General features: G+C 38.0%; 1 protein-coding gene across 1 annotated transcript in view; it reads right to left on the bottom strand.

Annotated features, from left to right (window-relative positions):
* tmprss5 (transmembrane serine protease 5) overlaps positions 1 to 18,127 on the bottom strand; it is a 92,643-nt gene that overhangs the window by 38,307 nt on the left and 36,209 nt on the right. The window contains exons 2-3 of the mRNA XM_072238840.1: positions 11,414 to 11,498; positions 312 to 756 (exon numbers count right to left, since the gene is read on the bottom strand). Of these exons, the coding sequence (XP_072094941.1) occupies positions 312 to 756; positions 11,414 to 11,498 (530 nt within the window). The remainder of the gene's footprint in view (positions 1 to 311; positions 757 to 11,413; positions 11,499 to 18,127) is intronic.

The raw sequence follows: 18,127 nt of genomic DNA, 5'->3' as shown, positions 1-18,127 counted from the left end.
CCGGAGCACCCAGAGGAAACCCACAGGGTCACGGGGAGAATGTACAAACTCCTTACAGGTAGCAGTGGGAATTGAACCCCAGTGGCTGGTGGTTTAAAGCATTACACTAACCTCTACACCACCATGCTCTCTTGGTTGTTAATCTTAATGAAGAAAGTAGACATAAGTACTGTATAATGGGGAAAGAATGCTCTTAAGTTTGTAACCTGTGTCAGAATTATCAACCCATTAGAATAAAGGACGCTAGGACCCCTGTGGCCCATCAGCTGGTGTGTGCAATACAAACACAAGATTGGTTTTTCTATACTTACTGTATCGATGGCGCCAGCGTCTATAGCAGACTGATTCTGAAGGACCCATGGATGTTAATATTGGTGACACTTCAGAAGCTGTTGTCTCTAACAATGGCACTTCCACCTCCTTGGGCTTGTTGGGTTTGATGGTACAAGCAATATCATTCTTTGAATCTGAAAATTTTGGTTCAGAATCCTGGGTGCTGTTTTCAGAGCAAATTTTGGATGGTGCTTCTAAGCTTGTCTCTTCTAACATGGGCAGTCCCAGCCCTTGTATCTCAGTGGGGTTGGCAATTTGGGGAGATTCATCTTTTGAATGCACCAGTATTGATTCAGAACTGCAGCTGGGATCTGCTGAAGACTGTGCAGATGATGCATCAGTTTTCATCAGCTCTATTAAAGCTACATCCTCTTGCTGTTTTTCCATAAGTCTTGATGTTCCAGAGGACTCTAGGTTCAAATCCTGCAGTGGTAATTCAAAGTTTTAGAAATTCAAAGTTCAAAGTAAATTAATTATCAAAGTACATACATGTCGCCATATACAACGCTGAGATTTATTTTATTTATTGAGATACAGGGTGGATTAGGTCTTTCTGGCCTTTTGAGCCGTACAACCCAGCAATGCCCTGATGTATCCCTATACTAAATGTGGGAAATTTATAATGACCAATTAACCTATCTCTTTGGACTGTGGGAGGAGACTGCAGCACTCAGAGAAAACCAACGTGATCACGGGGAGAACGTACAAACTCCTTACAGGCAGCAATGGGAATCGACTCCAAGTCATTGGCGCTTTAAGGCATTGTGCTAACCATTACACTACTGTGCCACCCCAGTTTTCTTGCAGGCATACTCCATAAGTCCAAGAAACGAAATAGGAGCGATGATAGACCGCACCCAACAGGATGGACAAACAACCAATGTGCAAAAGTTGGGAAACAGTTTCTTCCCTCAGGCCATTCGGCCTCTGAACTCCCTGCTGCATCGCATTTAAAGTGTCACTGGTTAAACTGCCCTGTACCTGACAGTATTTAATTTATGCACTTTAGTGTGTTTATTTATGTGTAATACATCTGTAGATTTCATCCATAAGTTATTGCGTGTTATATGTACTATAGTGCTTTACACCCTGGTTCAGAGAAACATTTTTGATGGTATATAGTTAAAATGACAATAAACTTGAAATAAACAAATAAGCAATAATTATTGAGAATATGAGATGAAAAGTCTTTGAAAAAGAGTCCATAGGTTGTGGAAACATTTTAAAAATGGAGTGAGTGAAGTTGTCCCCTCTGGTTCAAGAGCCTGATGGTTGAGGGGTAATAACTGTCCCTGAACCTGGTGGTGTGGGTCCTGAGGCTCCTGTACCTTCTTCCCGATGACAGCAGTGAGAAGAGAGCATATCCTGGGTGATGGGGGTCCTTATGATGGATGCTGCTTTCCTGCAACAGTGCTCCATATAGATGTGGTGGGGAGGGCTTACCCATGATGGACTGGGCCATAATCACTACTTTTTGTTAGATTTTCCATTTGAGGATATTAGTGTTTCCATGCCCGGCTGTGATGCAGCCAGTCAATATGCTCTCCACCACACATCTATACAAGTTTGTCAAAGTTTTAGATGTCATGTCAAATCTTCGCAAATGCCTCTGGAAGTAGAGGTGCTGCTGTGCTTTCTTTGTAATTGCACTTACGTGCTAGGCCCCAGGACAGGTCATCTGAAATGATAACATCAAGGAATTTAAAGTTGCTGACCCTTTCCTCCTTTGACCCTCCGATGAGGACTGGCTCATGGACCACCAGTTTCCTTCTGCCATCAATAATCAGCTCCTTGGTCTTGTTAACATTGAGTAAGAAGTTGTTGTGGCACCATTCAGCCAGATTTTCAATCTCCCTCCAAAATGTTGATTCGTCATTACTGTACTTCTAATTCAGCCTTGGGAGATCTTCTTTCTTTGACTTCTTATATTTTTTCCAGTCTGTTTGAAGGGACTCGGCTGAAAACATTGACTGTGTACCCTTTTCCACAGATGCTGCCTGGCCAACTTGGAGCTTATTGATTAGTTTTGAGGGGATGATAGTGTTGAATGCTGAGCTGTAGCTGATGAAGTGAATCCTGATGTATGCATGCATCTTCACTGTCCAGATGTCTAAATTAGTAAGTATTTCCAACTTTGCTAAATCTTTAGACAACAAAGATTTGGTTTCCTGAATACTTTTGGGTGTTTCTTATGGACTTTGGGCTGCTGATCATGAAAATCACCATGAGATTTCCCTGTCATGCACCACTTATATCAATTCATCGTTCAAGTCAGGATGACTGATGCCAAGATTGAGGAAGACATTTTTGTTAGTCCACAAATCAAGCAGGTCATCAATGACAGGTAATTCAAAGAACTTCTAGTGGGACTGAAAAAAATCACATGGAAGCCATTCAAAGATGCTGTTGAAATTTTTTGTGGGAACTACAGAGCATCAGACTACATACAGCAGGTTGACAATATGCTTTTCCGCATACAAAACCATGAGGTACAACCTGTCACTAAAGATTCATTTTCTGTATTCCCATTTAGATTTCTTCCCTGCAAATCTTGGCACTGTCAGTGACGAGCATAGGGAAAGGTTTCACCAGGACATTGCGGTTGTGGAGAAATGGTATCAGTGCAACTGGAATCCATCAATGCTGGCTGATTATTGTTGGAAAATTAAGCAAGACCCTTCAGACACTGAGTAGAAATAAAAATAAACAAATCACTTTTTAGCTTAGTTGAACTGTTGCAAAGCATCAGCACAATTATGCAATTAAATGCATTATATTCAATAGAAGTTAATTTCTTGTTTCTCCAAATTCCTACATAATACAAATATCCTGAAATTATATTTGTGTGCAGCCTCAAGTGGTCTATCACAAACAAAAAGAATTTTTGACGAAGCAGTACTTTTGAAAAATTTGTTGTCCAGCGATATATATTGTATTTCAACACCAATTTGCAATCAACAATTTGTAGAATGGTAAAGTGTTCCAAGATATTTAAAAACAGGCAAACAGTCACAGAGTTAGACAACACTTTTGGGCCCAAGTCCATGCTGGTGATCAAGTCAGCCTATTTATCAGCACTTGCTCCATAGCCTTCTGTGCCTTGCTGTTTCAAGAATGTGTCCCCTCTTCTCACCTGCCTATCACCTTCCCTGGATCCCCTCCTCTTCCCTTTCTCCTATGGTTCACTCTCCTCTCCTATCAGATTCCTTCCTCTCCAGCCCTTTACCTTTCCCACCCATCTGACTTCACCTATCACCTTCTTGCGACCCTCCTTCCCTTCCCCCAACCTTTTTATCCTGGCATCTTCCCCTTCTGTTCTAATCCCGATGAAGGGTCTCGGCCTGAAATGTCCACTGTTTATTAATTTCTGTAAATACTGCCTGACCTGCTGAATTCATCCAGCATTTTGTGTGTGTGTTGAATTGAAATAACATTTCATTAGAACTAAGATGATAGTTGGCACGTGGCCATGTGGTTAAGGTGTCGGTCTAGTGATTTGAAGGTCGCTAGTTCGAGCCTTGGCTGAGGCAGCGTGTTGTGTCCTTGAGCAAGGCACTTAACCACACATTGCTCTGCGATGACACTGGTGCCAAGCTGTATGGGTCCTAATGCCCTTCCCTTGGATAACATCGGTGGTGTGGAGAGGGGAGACTTGTAGCATAGGCAACTGCCAGTCTTCCATACAACCTTGCCCAGGCCTGCACCCTGAAAACCTTCCAAGGTGCAGATCCATGGTCTCACGAGACTAACGGATGCCTATTAAGCTGATAAGTCATAAATTTAAAATGATATACTGTTTCTCTTCCCATAGATAGTGCCTGATGTCTGAGTTACACTTAGCCGTCCCCATCCTGATCTCAGTTTTCAGTGATAATCTTATTTGTTTACCTCTATTCCATACTATTGAGGTCAACTATTAACACTGTTAACTATTGCCTGAATACATCTTAATGCAAATATATATGAATAATTTATTATTTATGAAAATATACCTGCCATTGGACTTCATTTAATAATAATAACTTATTGCGAGCACTTTTCTTGCAGACAATATAGTTCAAAGTGATTTAGAATAGGATAAAGTGCAAACATAAAAATAAAAGACAAAATGACGTTAGTTAAAAGCAACGTTAAATAAATAGGTTTTGATTCGGCATTTAAAAGGGTCAACTGTGTCTGCTTCCCTTATAGTTTTAGGTATTGAACTCCATAGTTTAGGAGCTAGTTTAGGACTTGGGATTTAGGATCCGGACAGCATGATGCTACTTCATGAAATCCACCTGCTCGTTAATGCAAATTTCAAATCAGCCAATTATGTGGACGCAACTCAATGCATCAAAGCATGCAGACATGGTCAAGAGGTTCAGTTGTTCAGACCAAACATCAGAATGGGGGAGAGATGTGATCTACGTGACCTTGACCATGGAATGATTGTTGGTATCAGAAGGGGGTAGTTTGAGTATCTCCAAGACTGCTGATCACCTGGGATTTTCACACAAAACAGTCTTTAGTGTTAATAGAGAATCGTGCACAAAGCAAAACATCCAGTGAGTGGCAGCTCTGTGGGTGAAAACGCCTTGTTAGTGAGAGAGGTCAAACTGGTTCAAGCTGACAGAGAGGTGTCAGTAACTCAAATAACCACACGTTACAACAGTGGTGTGCAGAAGAACATCTCTGAATGCACAACACATCGAACCTTGAAGTGGATTGTCCACAGCAGCAGAACACCATGAACATACAGAGGTACACCCAGTGGCCATTTTATTAGGTACAGGTCTGTTTCCATTAAACAAGCTTGATACACATCAATGCATTGAATTATTTTAGCTCTCAAAATTATTTCTCTAAAACTTTATGACCCATGGAGAAACGAGAAGGACGGAGAGCACTCTGGACATTCCTACTGTAAAGTCATAGAGCCATATAGGATGGGATTAAATCCTCTGTCCCATCTACCCATGCTGACCAAGGTGAACCATTTGATATGCCTGTGTTTGGCCCCTATCCCTCTAACCAATTCTTATACATGTCCCTGTAGAAATGTCTTTTAAATGTTGTATTTGTTTCTAATTCTACCTCTTCATCTGGCAGTTCATTCCACACTGGCCCCTTTCACTTGAAGTGTATGACTGCTGTTTTTATACTCCCCTAACCTGGAACAAAGACTGTGACCAATCACTTTGTCTACACCCTCATGATTTTATATACCTCCATGACATCACCCCTCATCTGTGTTTGACAGAAAACAGGCCCAGTCTATGCAACCTCTCTTCATAACTCAACTACTCCAGTCCCAGCAACATTGTTATTACTCCTTAAAGCAGCCTTTCCAACTTAATGACATTTAGTCATAAAATTTCACAACATACACTTGTGATATTAAACCTGATTCTGATTAATGAAGGCCTTCATATAGCTGGGTGAGCAGAACTACATACATGTTCCAGTTCTGAATGAAGCTATTTATCATAGTGCGTGCTGAATATTCACAAGTCATTTTGATAATTTCTGCTTTGTTCACAGATCTCTGCTCATTCATTATCCCCCTCAGCCTGGAGGGCCACACATCCCAATCATTTTCAACCTCACCCATTCATTCATACTCCCACTTACTGCACGCTTTCTCCAGTTTCATTCATTCTCCGGTTGCTGCAGCACTAAATGGCACATTGAAGTGAGATGGATTGGATCATTCACTTCAGGCAAGTGATGTAACCTCAATAATTTGCAAATAGGGAGTGCCTGTTAGTCAAGTTAAATTTCTCCCTGTTGCTCTACAATATACAGTACGAGATTAGAAATCCTGAACATTAGAAATCAAAAAATTCTAAACACCTTTAACTCATGCTCAACAAGGACCTTAATTTATTTAACATCTTTAATGTAGTGAGACATCCCAAGTTATTTTTTGCACTTTCTACAATGTTCAAATCACACAGGCTTTTGTATGATTGCTTGTACTAGGACATTCTACCTTGTTGAACTATGTTGGAGTTAAAGCTTCACATAATCCTTCTGCCATACCTTCCCTCATTACACTCTACCAGCTCACCCTCTCATATGTCTTGTCTAGCTTTCCATTAAATGCATTGATACTGTTCCCTAAGTTCACCCTGTGCATTTACCCACAAGTCCTACAGGGTTACCATTAGCTGACAGTTGCAGTAGCTCATAAGAGAAGCAAAAGTCATATTAGAAAATACTGTATTAGACTGAATATCTCCAGATTTTAAATTACAAATTGTTTAACCATATTTGGACTGTATCCAAATAAATCCATTAGATGTTGCTGCTTTGGGAGTACATGGAAATTGCCAATGAAATTCAACAGGGCTGATTCTTCTGCTCAAAAAGTGTCAGAATTCTATAATATAATGTATAGTAAAACCTATGTGGTCACAGGAAGAACATACAAACTCCTTAGGCGCAGTGATAGGAGCTCAACCCAGGTCACCGATACTGTAAAGCGTTGTGCTAACCACTACGCTACCATGCTGCCCCAAATTGATATGTACTATAGAAGCAAATTCCATTTATAGAGCACTTCATGATCTCAGTACTGTATGCATCAAATTGATTTAATGACAATGAAGTACTTCTATAGTTATTGTTGCAATGTAGGACACAGAGAAATCCAGATAATCTAATTTGTATATGGTTATACTTATCACCGGCAGTTTAGATTAGCCCGCGCTGGTATGCGTGTATTTATGTGTTAAATAAAATAAAATTTTTTTTATGGTAGCTAAACAGATAAACGTTGTAAGTTGGAACGTACGTGGTTGGAATTATCCTATTAAGCGAAAGAAGACTTTTAAAATCATTAATTGATTCCAACTGGATATAAATTTTGCTCAATAAAAAATATCAAAACGGGTGATCAAAATAGATTTTTTTAAAATGTGGAAGGGTGTTCAATTTCACACTACTTGTCAAAATAAAACAAAGGGCATATCTATTATTAAATCTAATATTTTATTTATCTAAGAAGACATTGTGTCAGATATTAATGGTAGATTTTTAATTGTTAAAGGGACAATTTGTAATAGAAAAAAATTGTCTTGTTTAATCTATATGGACCTAATGTAGATGATCATTCTTTTTTTAAAAATGTATTTGCTTTATTGCCGGATTTAAATGAATATATGTTGTTAATGGGCGGTGATTTCAACTGTTGTTTAAATTGATTGATTGATTGACAAGAGTTCAGCCAATCTGCAGCTTCCGAGTTGTTCTGTATCACTTATTAACTTGTTTTTAATTGATTATGGCCTAGTTGAAGTTTGGAGACATCTGCATCCTAATGATAGAGATTACTCTTTTTCTCATATGTTCACAAAAAATATTTGAGAATTGAATATTTTATAGCTGATCTCCGATTTCTGTCCAAAGTCCAGAAATGTGAATATGATGCTATTGTTCTCTTGGATCATGCACCTTTAAGCTTAGCTTTTGAATTGTATGATGTTGTTATTGCAAATTTGCCTTGGCGTTTTCCAGAAAATTTATTACAAAGTTCAGACTTTGTCAAATTTATTGAGACACAGATAAAAGATTTTTTTCTTTTTAATGATAAGGGGAATGTGTCGAAATTGATTATATGGGAGACATTTAAAGCATATTTGCGCAGTCAGATAATCTCCTACTTAGCTATGTTTAAGAAACAGATAAAAACAGAGTTATGTAAGATTTCAAAACAAATTAAAGACTTGGATAATATTTATGCAATCTCTCCTAACATTAATTTATTCAAACAAAGGGTTGAACTCCAATCACAATATAATTTATTATTAACTTATCCTATTGAAAGAAATTTGCTTAAGTTGAAAAGCCAATTTCATGTGTTTGGAGATAAAAATATTAAGCTATTAGCATCTCAATTAAAAGCAGCTAGAGCCAAAAGACAAATTTTAAAAATTCATAAGGGAGACAATAGTTTAGCAGGTAATTATGAAGACATTAATAAAATTTTTCAAGACCTTTACATTGAACTTTATAAATCTCAGTTTCCAGTTGATCCTTCTAAAATGAATGCCTTTTTACAAAAGATAGATTTTCCTCGAATTTCTGTTGAAGATCAACAAACTCTTGATGATCCTATTACTGAAAACGAAATCCAGAAAGCTAATTTTTCAATGCAACCTGGTAAAGCTCCTGGACTGGATGGTTATTCTGTAGGATTTTATAAAAAATTTGAAAAATTGCTCTCTCCATATATGTTGGAAATGCTTAAAGATTCTTTATTGATAGGAGAGTTACCTCCCACATTTTATGAAGCTTCCATTTCTTTAATTATTAAGAAAGACTCAGACCCTGCTGACTGTGCTTCATATAGACCAATTTCATTATTAAATGTGGATGCTAAAATTCTTTCAAAAATAATGGCTAATCGGCTGGAGAATACTCTAGCTAAAATTATCTCTCAGGACCAAACAGGTTTTATAAAAGGCCGTTATTCCTTCTCTAATGTTCAGAGACTGTTAAATGTTATATACTCATCCTTTTCTAAGACTCCCCAATGTGTTGTCTCTCTCAATGCTGAAAAGGCATTTGACAGAGTTGAATGGAAATAATTATTTAACGTTTTAGAGAAATTCGGCTTTGGTATTAATTTTATAAGTGGATCAGAATGATATATAAAAGCCCTATTGCTACTGTTATTACCAATAATTGCAGATTTCCTTTTCTTGGCTTTTGCAGGGTAGGAAACAAGGATGTCCATTAAGTCCCTTGTTATTTAATTTGGTGCTGGAACCTTTGGCTATTGCACTTCGTGAAGCTAAAGATATCCATGGAATTTCCATAAATGGGACTATTCATAAGATCTCCCTTTATGCTGACGATCTCTTAGTTTATATTTCAAATCCGGAAGAATCCATTCCTAGTTTATTGAAACTATTAAACGAATTTGGAAAGTTTTCGGGATATAAACTAAACCTTCATAAAAGTGAATTATTTCCTCTAAATGATTCTGCTTCTATATATGATGATATTCCTTTTAAATTTATGGACTCTTTAAAATATTTAGGTATTATTATTACTAAAATCATAAAGACCTTTATAAAGCTAATTTGGTGCCTTTAGTGGATTTTATGAAACAATTATTTTGTAGATGGAATCCACTTACACTTCTGTTAGCTGGCCGAATTCATGCAGTTAAAAACATTATTTTACCAAAATTTTTATATGTATTTCAAAATATCCCTATTTTTTTAACTAAGAAGTTTTTTGATCAGGTTGACTCTATTATTTCATCTTTTGTTTGGAATAATAAAAGACCAAGAATTGGTAATATCATTTACAAAAATTAAAAAAGGATGGAGGTCTTGCTCTGCCTAATTTGAGAATGTATTATTGGGCTGTTAATATACATTATATGTGTTTTTGGTTATATTGGGCTGATAAAAATGAAAGACCACCTTGGGTTGATTTGGAATTGTAAGCTGTGAAACAGTTTCACTTAACCTCGTTATTAGGAGCTTCTCTACCTGTACAACTGGCCAAAATTGCTAATTTAAATTTATATCCTGCGATTAAGCAATCATTAAAAATTTGGTTCCAGTTTTGTAATTTTTTTAATCTTAAAAAATTTTAACTTTTTAGTTTAATTTATTGAAATTATTTATTTAAACCATTAAGTGACCCTACCTTTCTTCTTTGGAGGAATAAAGGAGTTTATTCCTTCATGGACCTGTTCCAAGTTGGCTGATTGATGTCTTTTGAGAAATTAGTAACTAAATACTCTCTCTCATATTCACATTTCCTGCAATATCTTCGGTCAGACACTTTTTACAAGAATATTTAAGTAATTTTCTATATATACAGGATTCTGACCTGTTAGATAGTATTTTAAAAATGAACCCTTTAGTGAAAGATTTTATTGGGAAAATTTATAATTTACTGTTACAACAGCACAATTACCCTTCACTTAAGATTAAGCAAGATTGGGAAAGAGAGCTTCACATGACCCCGATATCAGAGGATTGGTTGCGGATTTTGAAGTTGGTTAACTCTTCTTCGATCTGTGCCAGTCACACTTTAATTCAATTTAAAATTGTACATTGTTACTATTTGATAAAGGAGAGACTGTCTAAAATATTTCCTGATGTTGATAGTTAGTGTGATAGATGTAAAACCGAGACAGCTACATTGACACATATGTTTTGGTTGTGTTCTGTATAAATTGACAGTTTTGTTTGGTATAATACCTCAATATATTCATGGTATTTCTCTATCAGACCAACATGTAATTGCATTTGTTACATTATTGGCCAGAAGGGCTATTTTGTTGAAATGGAAAGATGCTTCTGCTCCTACTTTGATACAATGGTTCTCTCAGGTGATGCTATGACTTTGTTTGGAGAAAATCAGAAGTTGAACTTTTCATCCTCGATTTGATTTTGAGAAAAGGTGGGGTTCATTTACCCGCTACTATCATCTGTTTTGAGTTATTTAATATAGTTTCCTTCCAATTTTTGCTTAAATGGATTTGAGTTGGCGGATTGATGTTTTTCCTTTATGGAAGCTTGTATGATGTATAGCTCCAGGGTTGTGCTCCCAATGGGGATTTTTCTTTCATTTTTTTTTAGTTAGTAGGGTTCTTTTTTTTTTTCTTTTTCTTTCAAAAATATTTGTAACACTTTATCTTTTATTATTATTGATATATTGCTTACCTTTGTTAATCAGTCATTTGCCAATTTAATTCTTCATTGTACATATTGACATATTGACTTGATTACCTTAATGTATTTTTTGTTGATCTTTAATAATAATAAAAAAGATTTTAAAAATGAAATGAAAAATGAGATAATTTAACTTACATTTACAGAACAAAAGGAAGCTCGGTTTAAAATTTTATCAGTATGATTCACACAATATTGCATGAAAGCTGTCAGTTTAGATTTTGTCCCTGACTTTGGGGAGGGGCCAAAGGCTTGAGCCCACAGCTTCTAACAGATAAGGGAAAGATCTGTTCACTGTAACCAAAATGTTTTGACTTGAAGCAAGATCACTCTACAATATTGGAAGTACAAAATAGATTGACAGGCACTCAACAGGACAGCTTAACACCATTCAAAACAGGAGATAGTGTCTGATTGAAAAGATGGCTTGTCCAGACTTTTTCAAGAATTATTCTGCAAATCCAGCATTTCATATTTAAGCCACTACAAAGGAAAGTACTTTTGTAAAGTATTGTAATTAACAGTGGAGTAACATGCCAGTTAGTATTCTTATTTTAAATGCTTACCATTATAGGCTTCAGTACACACAGTTCATGGCTGTCAGCTGTTCTTGTGTGGAAGCTACTGAACGTATTTTGGTTTGCGATTACGAAGCAAATGTCTATTCCTGTGTCATTCTGAGAGATAATAATATTAGCATTATAATACAGGATGGGTTTTGTTTTCATAGAGAAACCTCAAGAGTTACTCAGCTGGTAAAACTTGTTTTGAAATATCAAGCTGTAGACACATTCCATGCAAACATAGCTCAGCTACTGCTTGGTAACCACATCATTTAACTTCAAGTTTTCTAAATGATTCAAAATATTAATTTTAAAAAAAGGGTTGGCTTAGTTATAAAGACCAAAGAGACTGGTATGACTATGACTATGACTAATATTCCAGTTTTTATATCTTAGTCACTGACCTTTCCCACAGACATTTGCAGGATGACAGAACACTCTGAAGCACGTGACTCCTAAAGATATACGGCACATTTGAAATGTAAGGTGAAATGATTGGGTGCTGGTTGCAATCTACAGTTCAGAATCAGGTTTATTCTCACCAGCATGTGTCGTGAAATTTGGTAATTTAGCAGCAGTAGTTCAAAGCAGTTCACAGATATAATCATGTAATCTGCTTGAAGTCGCAGTGAATAGTCTATACAACAGGACCAGATTCAACATCGTTAAGAGAGGGATCTGTTGCAATATGTAGGAAAAACATATCCATTAAGTTGCCAACTAGAATTTGCGACACAATGTTGTGTTTTGGAAATAAATTGCGTATTCTTTTTTGGAGGGAACAGACCAATGCTCAGAATCAGAATCAGAAATCTATATGTGTTAAATCAGAGCAAAAATAATGAGGTAGTGTTCATGGGTTGGTTCATTGTCCATTCAGAAATCTGATGGTTGTGGGGAAGAAACTGTTCCTAAAACATTGAGTGTGTGTATTCAGGTTCCTGCACCTCTGCTCTGATGGTAGTAATAAGAAGAGAGCATGTCTTGCATGCTGGGGGTCCTTACTGACATATGCGGCCTTTTTGAGGCATCACCTCTTGAATATGTCCTCGATGCTGATGAGATTAGTGCCCATGATGGAGCTGGTGGTGTTTGCAACTTTCTGCAGCTTTTTCTGACACTGAACAAAATTGTAGAGATGTAGGGGAATAGCAATAGATGATGAGGTGGAGGAGAGGGTGTTAGCCATTTCAGAGAACCAGCCTGACTGGATCAATGGCCTACTTCCATGGTGTATCATTAACAGACCAGCGTAGGAGCCCAGCTACTCTAATATCACAGCAGGGGAGGAAGTAATTGCCAAGGAAATGGTTGAAGAAGTTACAACTGCAGCCTGGTTATGAGAAATGCTAACGAGGGTGAATGCTGCGAGGGTGAAGTGACTCGATGTTTGAGCGGTGCCCTGTGTAGCCCAGCCGCTGAAGGCAAGAACATGGAGTGGTGGTGTCAATGACTTTGGCAGTGTTTCAAAATCAAAGACAAAATAAATTTACGTATTATCAAAGTATGTATATGTTTCGCTATTCTACTTTGAGATTCATTTTCTTGTAGGATTCACAAGGGAAGTAAAAATACAATGGAATTTATGAAAAACTATATATAAACAAAGACTAACAATGTGCAAAAGAAGAAAATATTGTGCAAATAAAAAATAAATGAATAAATAAAAATACTGGGAACATGAATTGTAGAGACCTTGAAAGTGAGTCCATTGGGTGTGGAATCAGTTATGTGTTGAGGTGAGTGAGGTTACCCACGTTGGTTCAGGAGCCTCATGATTGAAGGGTAATAACTGTTCCCGTACCTGGTGGTGTGGGACCTGAGGCTCCTGTAGCTCCTGCCCAGCGGTAGTAGCGAGAAGAGAGCATAGCCTGGATGGTGGGGGCCTTTGATGATAGATGCTGCTTCCTTGTGGCAGTGCTCCATGTAAATGTACTCAATGGTGGGAGGGCTATCCACTCCCCTTTTAGTAAATGTGCTAGACAAGAGACTTTATTTCAAGGAGTTACATGTTAGGAATAAACAATAGGGCACTTGACAATAGTTCAGCGGTGATTGTATATATTGTACTGTAGATATAGTACATTGTGTGGCATCAGCTTTTAATAAAAAAACCTATTAATGGGATAGTACTATTAATGGAAAGGGGAGTACTCGTTATGAGCAATCCTTCGTTACTTGTGAAATGGCACTGATGAACTACCACGTTGAACACGCAGTCCGTGTAGCGTGTTTACTCCAACTTTGCATTCCTGAACTGCAGCCTAGCAGTAGGCCAACTACTTTGTGAGTTCTATTTCCATTTGTGTAAACACTTTGCAGTAAAAAGCAGCTTTAAAGTGGACCTTATACAATAAATCTCTGGAGGAAAAAAGCATTTAGGAAGAATTTGACTACCCTCCTTCACTCAGTGTTACTAGCAGCCAATCCCAAATCAAGTGGAACAGAATGAGGGAAGTTCCAAAAAAATTATTTCACTCTGCCCCAGTAATCTGCTTTAGCGTTAGAGATTATTGTCTAGTTATCTTTTCTTTCTCGCACAGAGCTCTCTAACTGAAATTGGCAACTTGGAAATTGCCAGTTACAAAAGAGAAATAAATATGGACTTTGAACAAAAATTTAGGAAGTGAAGCTATTTCGCTAGCTCAAAGAGCTAACGCTCGTATTTAACCCTTGCAATCAATGGAACTCTCAGCCAATTTATTGCGCTGAAGTTACCTTATCAGGGGTAAGTTCATTATCAATTATCAATGAGTAATTGATAATGCGCTCCAAATACAGATAATCGCTTCAAAAACATGAGAGATCCTGCAGATAGTGGAAATCTTCAACAACACACACAAAATGTGAGAGAGACGCAGCAAGTCAGGCAGCATCTATGAAGAGGAATAAACAGTCAACGTTTTGGGCTCAGATTCTTGATCAAGACTGAAAAGAAAGGGGAAAGAAGCCAGAATAAGAAGGTAGGGATAGGGAGAGGAGCTGGGAGGTGATAGGTGAAACCAAGTAAGGGGGAAGGTGGGTGGTTGGGAATGAAGTAAGAAGCTGGGAAATGATAGTTGGAAGAGGTAAAAGGCTGAAGAAGCAGGAATCTAATAGAAGAGGACAGTAAACTATGGAATAAAGGGAAGAAGGTGGGAAGAGAAAGGGTGAGAGGGCAACCAGAATGGGGAATGGAAAAAGAAGGCTGGAGGGGATAGTTACCAGAAGTTAGAGAAATCAATGCTCGTGCTTTAGGTTGAAGATTACCCAGACAGAATATGAGGTGTTGTTCCTCCAATCTGAGTTTGGCCCAATCATGTGCTTGTCCATTACACCTACAAAATAATATCTGAAAGTCCTGTTTGTATTCTAGTTCTGTTCTCATCTGTTTCTCTGAATTAAGTTGCAAGGAACAAAAAAAATTGTCTTCATGTATTCAGTGAAAGCTGGATCCATAGCTTGAAGCCCCTGCTAATAATATTTAATTGTGACCATAAGGATATATGGCACATTGATATAATAAGTATTATATTCCAAATTAAATCATTTTTAGAAACATTTAACAAAATGTAATTCTCAATGGATATGTTACTTTCTAATCTATTATTTAAACCTGCAGGATATTGACTAGATATCGATTGAAGAGTTAATGTAAATGGGGAAACACATTTAAAATTCTAATTGAAGGGATTAACTCTTTCTCTTTCCTCTGGATACTTCTTCAGTCTCTCTCCACTGGGTATTTTTGCAGTTTGAGATCCACCCCCTCCACTGCACCTCTCTGCAGTCTGACATTCCACATCCTTTATCCCTGCTTAGAATTAATCAGTTTTCCTCTAGTAGGGGTTGATTCTGAAACCTTCTATCTTCAACTAATCCTGTGTGCATGGGGTAAACTTGAAGCCTTTGTCTTTATTGGAGGCACTAGGCAAATGCCAACTTTCCAGGATTGTCCCAGATTTACGAAACATAAAGTTTCCCATACTGTTAGGGGTCTAGATGGTTTAGAGTTTGTAAAATGTGTTCAGGAAAGTTTTCTAAATCAATATATAGAGGGACCAACTAGAGGGGTTGAAATATTGGATCTCCTGTTAGGAAACGAGTTAGGACAAGTGACAAAAGTCTGTGTTGGGGAGCACTTTGGTTCCAGTGATCGTAACACCATTAGTTTCAACTTGATCATGGACAAGGATAGATCTGGTCCTAGGGTTGAGGTTCTTAACTGGAAGAAGGCCAAATTTGAAGAAATGAGAAAGGATCTAAAAAGCGTGGATTGGGACAGGTTGTTCTCTGGCAAGGATGTGATCGGTAGGTGGGAAGCCTTCAAAGCAGAAATTTTGAGAGTGCAGAATTTGTATGTTCCTGTCAGGATTAAAGGCAAGGTGAATAGGAATAAGGAACCTTGGTTCTCAAGGGATATTGCAACTCTGATAAAGAAGAAGAGGGAGTTGTATGACGTGTATAGGAAGCAGGGAGTAAATAAGGTGCTTGAGGAGTATAAGAAGTGCAAGAAAATACTTAAGAAAGAAATCAGGAGGGCTAAAAGAAGACATGAGGTTGCCTTGGCAGTCAAAGTGAGGGATAATCCAAAGAGCTTTTACAGGTATATTAAGAGCAAAAGGATTGTAAGGGATAAAATTGGTCCTCTTGAAGATCAGAGTGGTCGGCTATGTGCGGAACCAAAGGAAATGGGGATATCTTAAATAGGTTTTTTGCATCTGCATTTACTAAGGAAACTGGCATGAAGTCTATGGAATTAAGGGAAACAAGTAGTGAGATCATGGAAACTGTACAGATTGAAAAGGAGGAGGTGCTTGCTATCCTGAGGCAAATCAGAGTAGATAAATCCCCAGGACTTGACAGGGTATTCCCTCGGATCTCGAAGGAGACTAGTGTTGAAATTGCAGGGGCCCTGGCAGATATATTTAAAATGTCGGTGTCTACGGGTGAGGTGCCGGAGGATTGGAGAGTGGCTCATGTTGTTCCGTTGTTTAAAAAAGGATCAAAAAGTAATCCGGAAAATTATAGGCCAGTAAGTTTAACGTCGGTAGTAGGTAAGTTATTGGAGGGAGTACTAAGAGACAGAATCTACGAGCATTTGGATAGACTGAGACTTATTAGGAAGAGTCAGCATGGCTTTGTGCGTGGTAGGTCATGTTTGACCAATCTATTGGAGTTTTTCGAGGAGGTCACCAGGAAAGTGGATGAAGGAAAGGCAGTGGATATTGTTTACATGGATTTCGGTAAGGCCTTTGACAAGGTCACGCATGGGAGGTTAGTTAGGAAAATTCAGTCGCTAGGTATACATGGAGAGGTGGTAAATTGGATTAGACATTGGCTCGATGGAAGAAGCCAGAGAGTGGTGGTAGAGAATTGCTTCTCTGAGTGGAGGCTTGTGACTAGTGGTGTGCCACAGGGATCAGTGCTGGGTCCATTGTTACTTGTCATCTATATCAATGATCTGGATTATAATGTGGTAAATTGGATCAGCAAGTTTGCTGATGATACAAAGATTGGAGGTGTAGTAGACAGTGAGGAAGGTTTTCAGAGCCTGCAGAGGGACTTGGACCAGCTGGAAAAATGGGCTGAAAAATGGCAGATGGAGGTTAATACTGACAAGTGTGAGGTATTGCACGTTGGAAGGACAAACCAACGTAGAACATACAGGGTTAATGGTAAGGCACTGAGGAGTGCAGTAGAACAGAGGGATCTGGGAATACAGATACAAAATTCCCTAAAAGTGGCGTCACAGGTAGATAGGGTCATAAAGAGAGCTTTTGGTACATTGGCCTTTATTAATCAAAGTATTGAGTATAAGAGCTGGAATGTTATGATGAGGTTGTATACGGCATTGGTGAGGCCGAATCTGGAGTATTGTGTTCAGTTTTGGTCACCAAATTACAGGAAGGATATAAATAAGGTTGAAAGAGTGCAGAGAAGGTTTACAAGGATGTTGCCGGGACTTGAGAAATTCAGTTACAGAGAAAGGTTGAATAGGTTAGGACTTTATTCCCTGGAGCGTAGAAGAATGAGGGGAGATTTGATAGAGGTATATAAAATTATGATGGGTATAGATAGAGCGAATGCAAGCAGGCTTTTTCCACTGAGGCAAGGGGAGAAAAAAACCCAGAGGACAAGGGTGAGGGGGGAAAAGTTTAAAGGGAACATTAGGGGGGGCTTCTTCACACAGAGAGTGGTGGGAGTATGGTATGAGCTGCCAGACGAGGTGGTAAATGCGGGTTCTTTTTTAACATTTAAGAATAAATTGGACAGATACATGGATGGGAGGTGTATGGAGGGATATGGTCCGTGTGCAGGTCAGTGGGACTAGGCAGAAAATGGTTCAGCACAGCCAAGAAGGGCCAAAAGGCCTGTTTCTGTGCTGTAGTTTCTATGGTTTCTATGGTTTCCTGGATATTGTTGTTACCTAGTCCTGAAAAGAAAATTATTTAATAAGTGCCTTTTTCTTTTTTGCTTCTTTATTTAGAACTATATTGCAGATAGCTGGGGAGAAAAGGTCCCTGGATTCAATTTATGAATTATCCAATCACGTAAAATTGAATCTAT

This window comes from Mobula birostris, chromosome 20 (genome assembly GCF_030028105.1).
Source record: "Mobula birostris isolate sMobBir1 chromosome 20, sMobBir1.hap1, whole genome shotgun sequence".
Classification (NCBI taxonomy): Eukaryota; Metazoa; Chordata; class Chondrichthyes; order Myliobatiformes; family Myliobatidae; genus Mobula; species Mobula birostris.
This window is presented reverse-complemented; position numbering and strand designations above follow the sequence as displayed.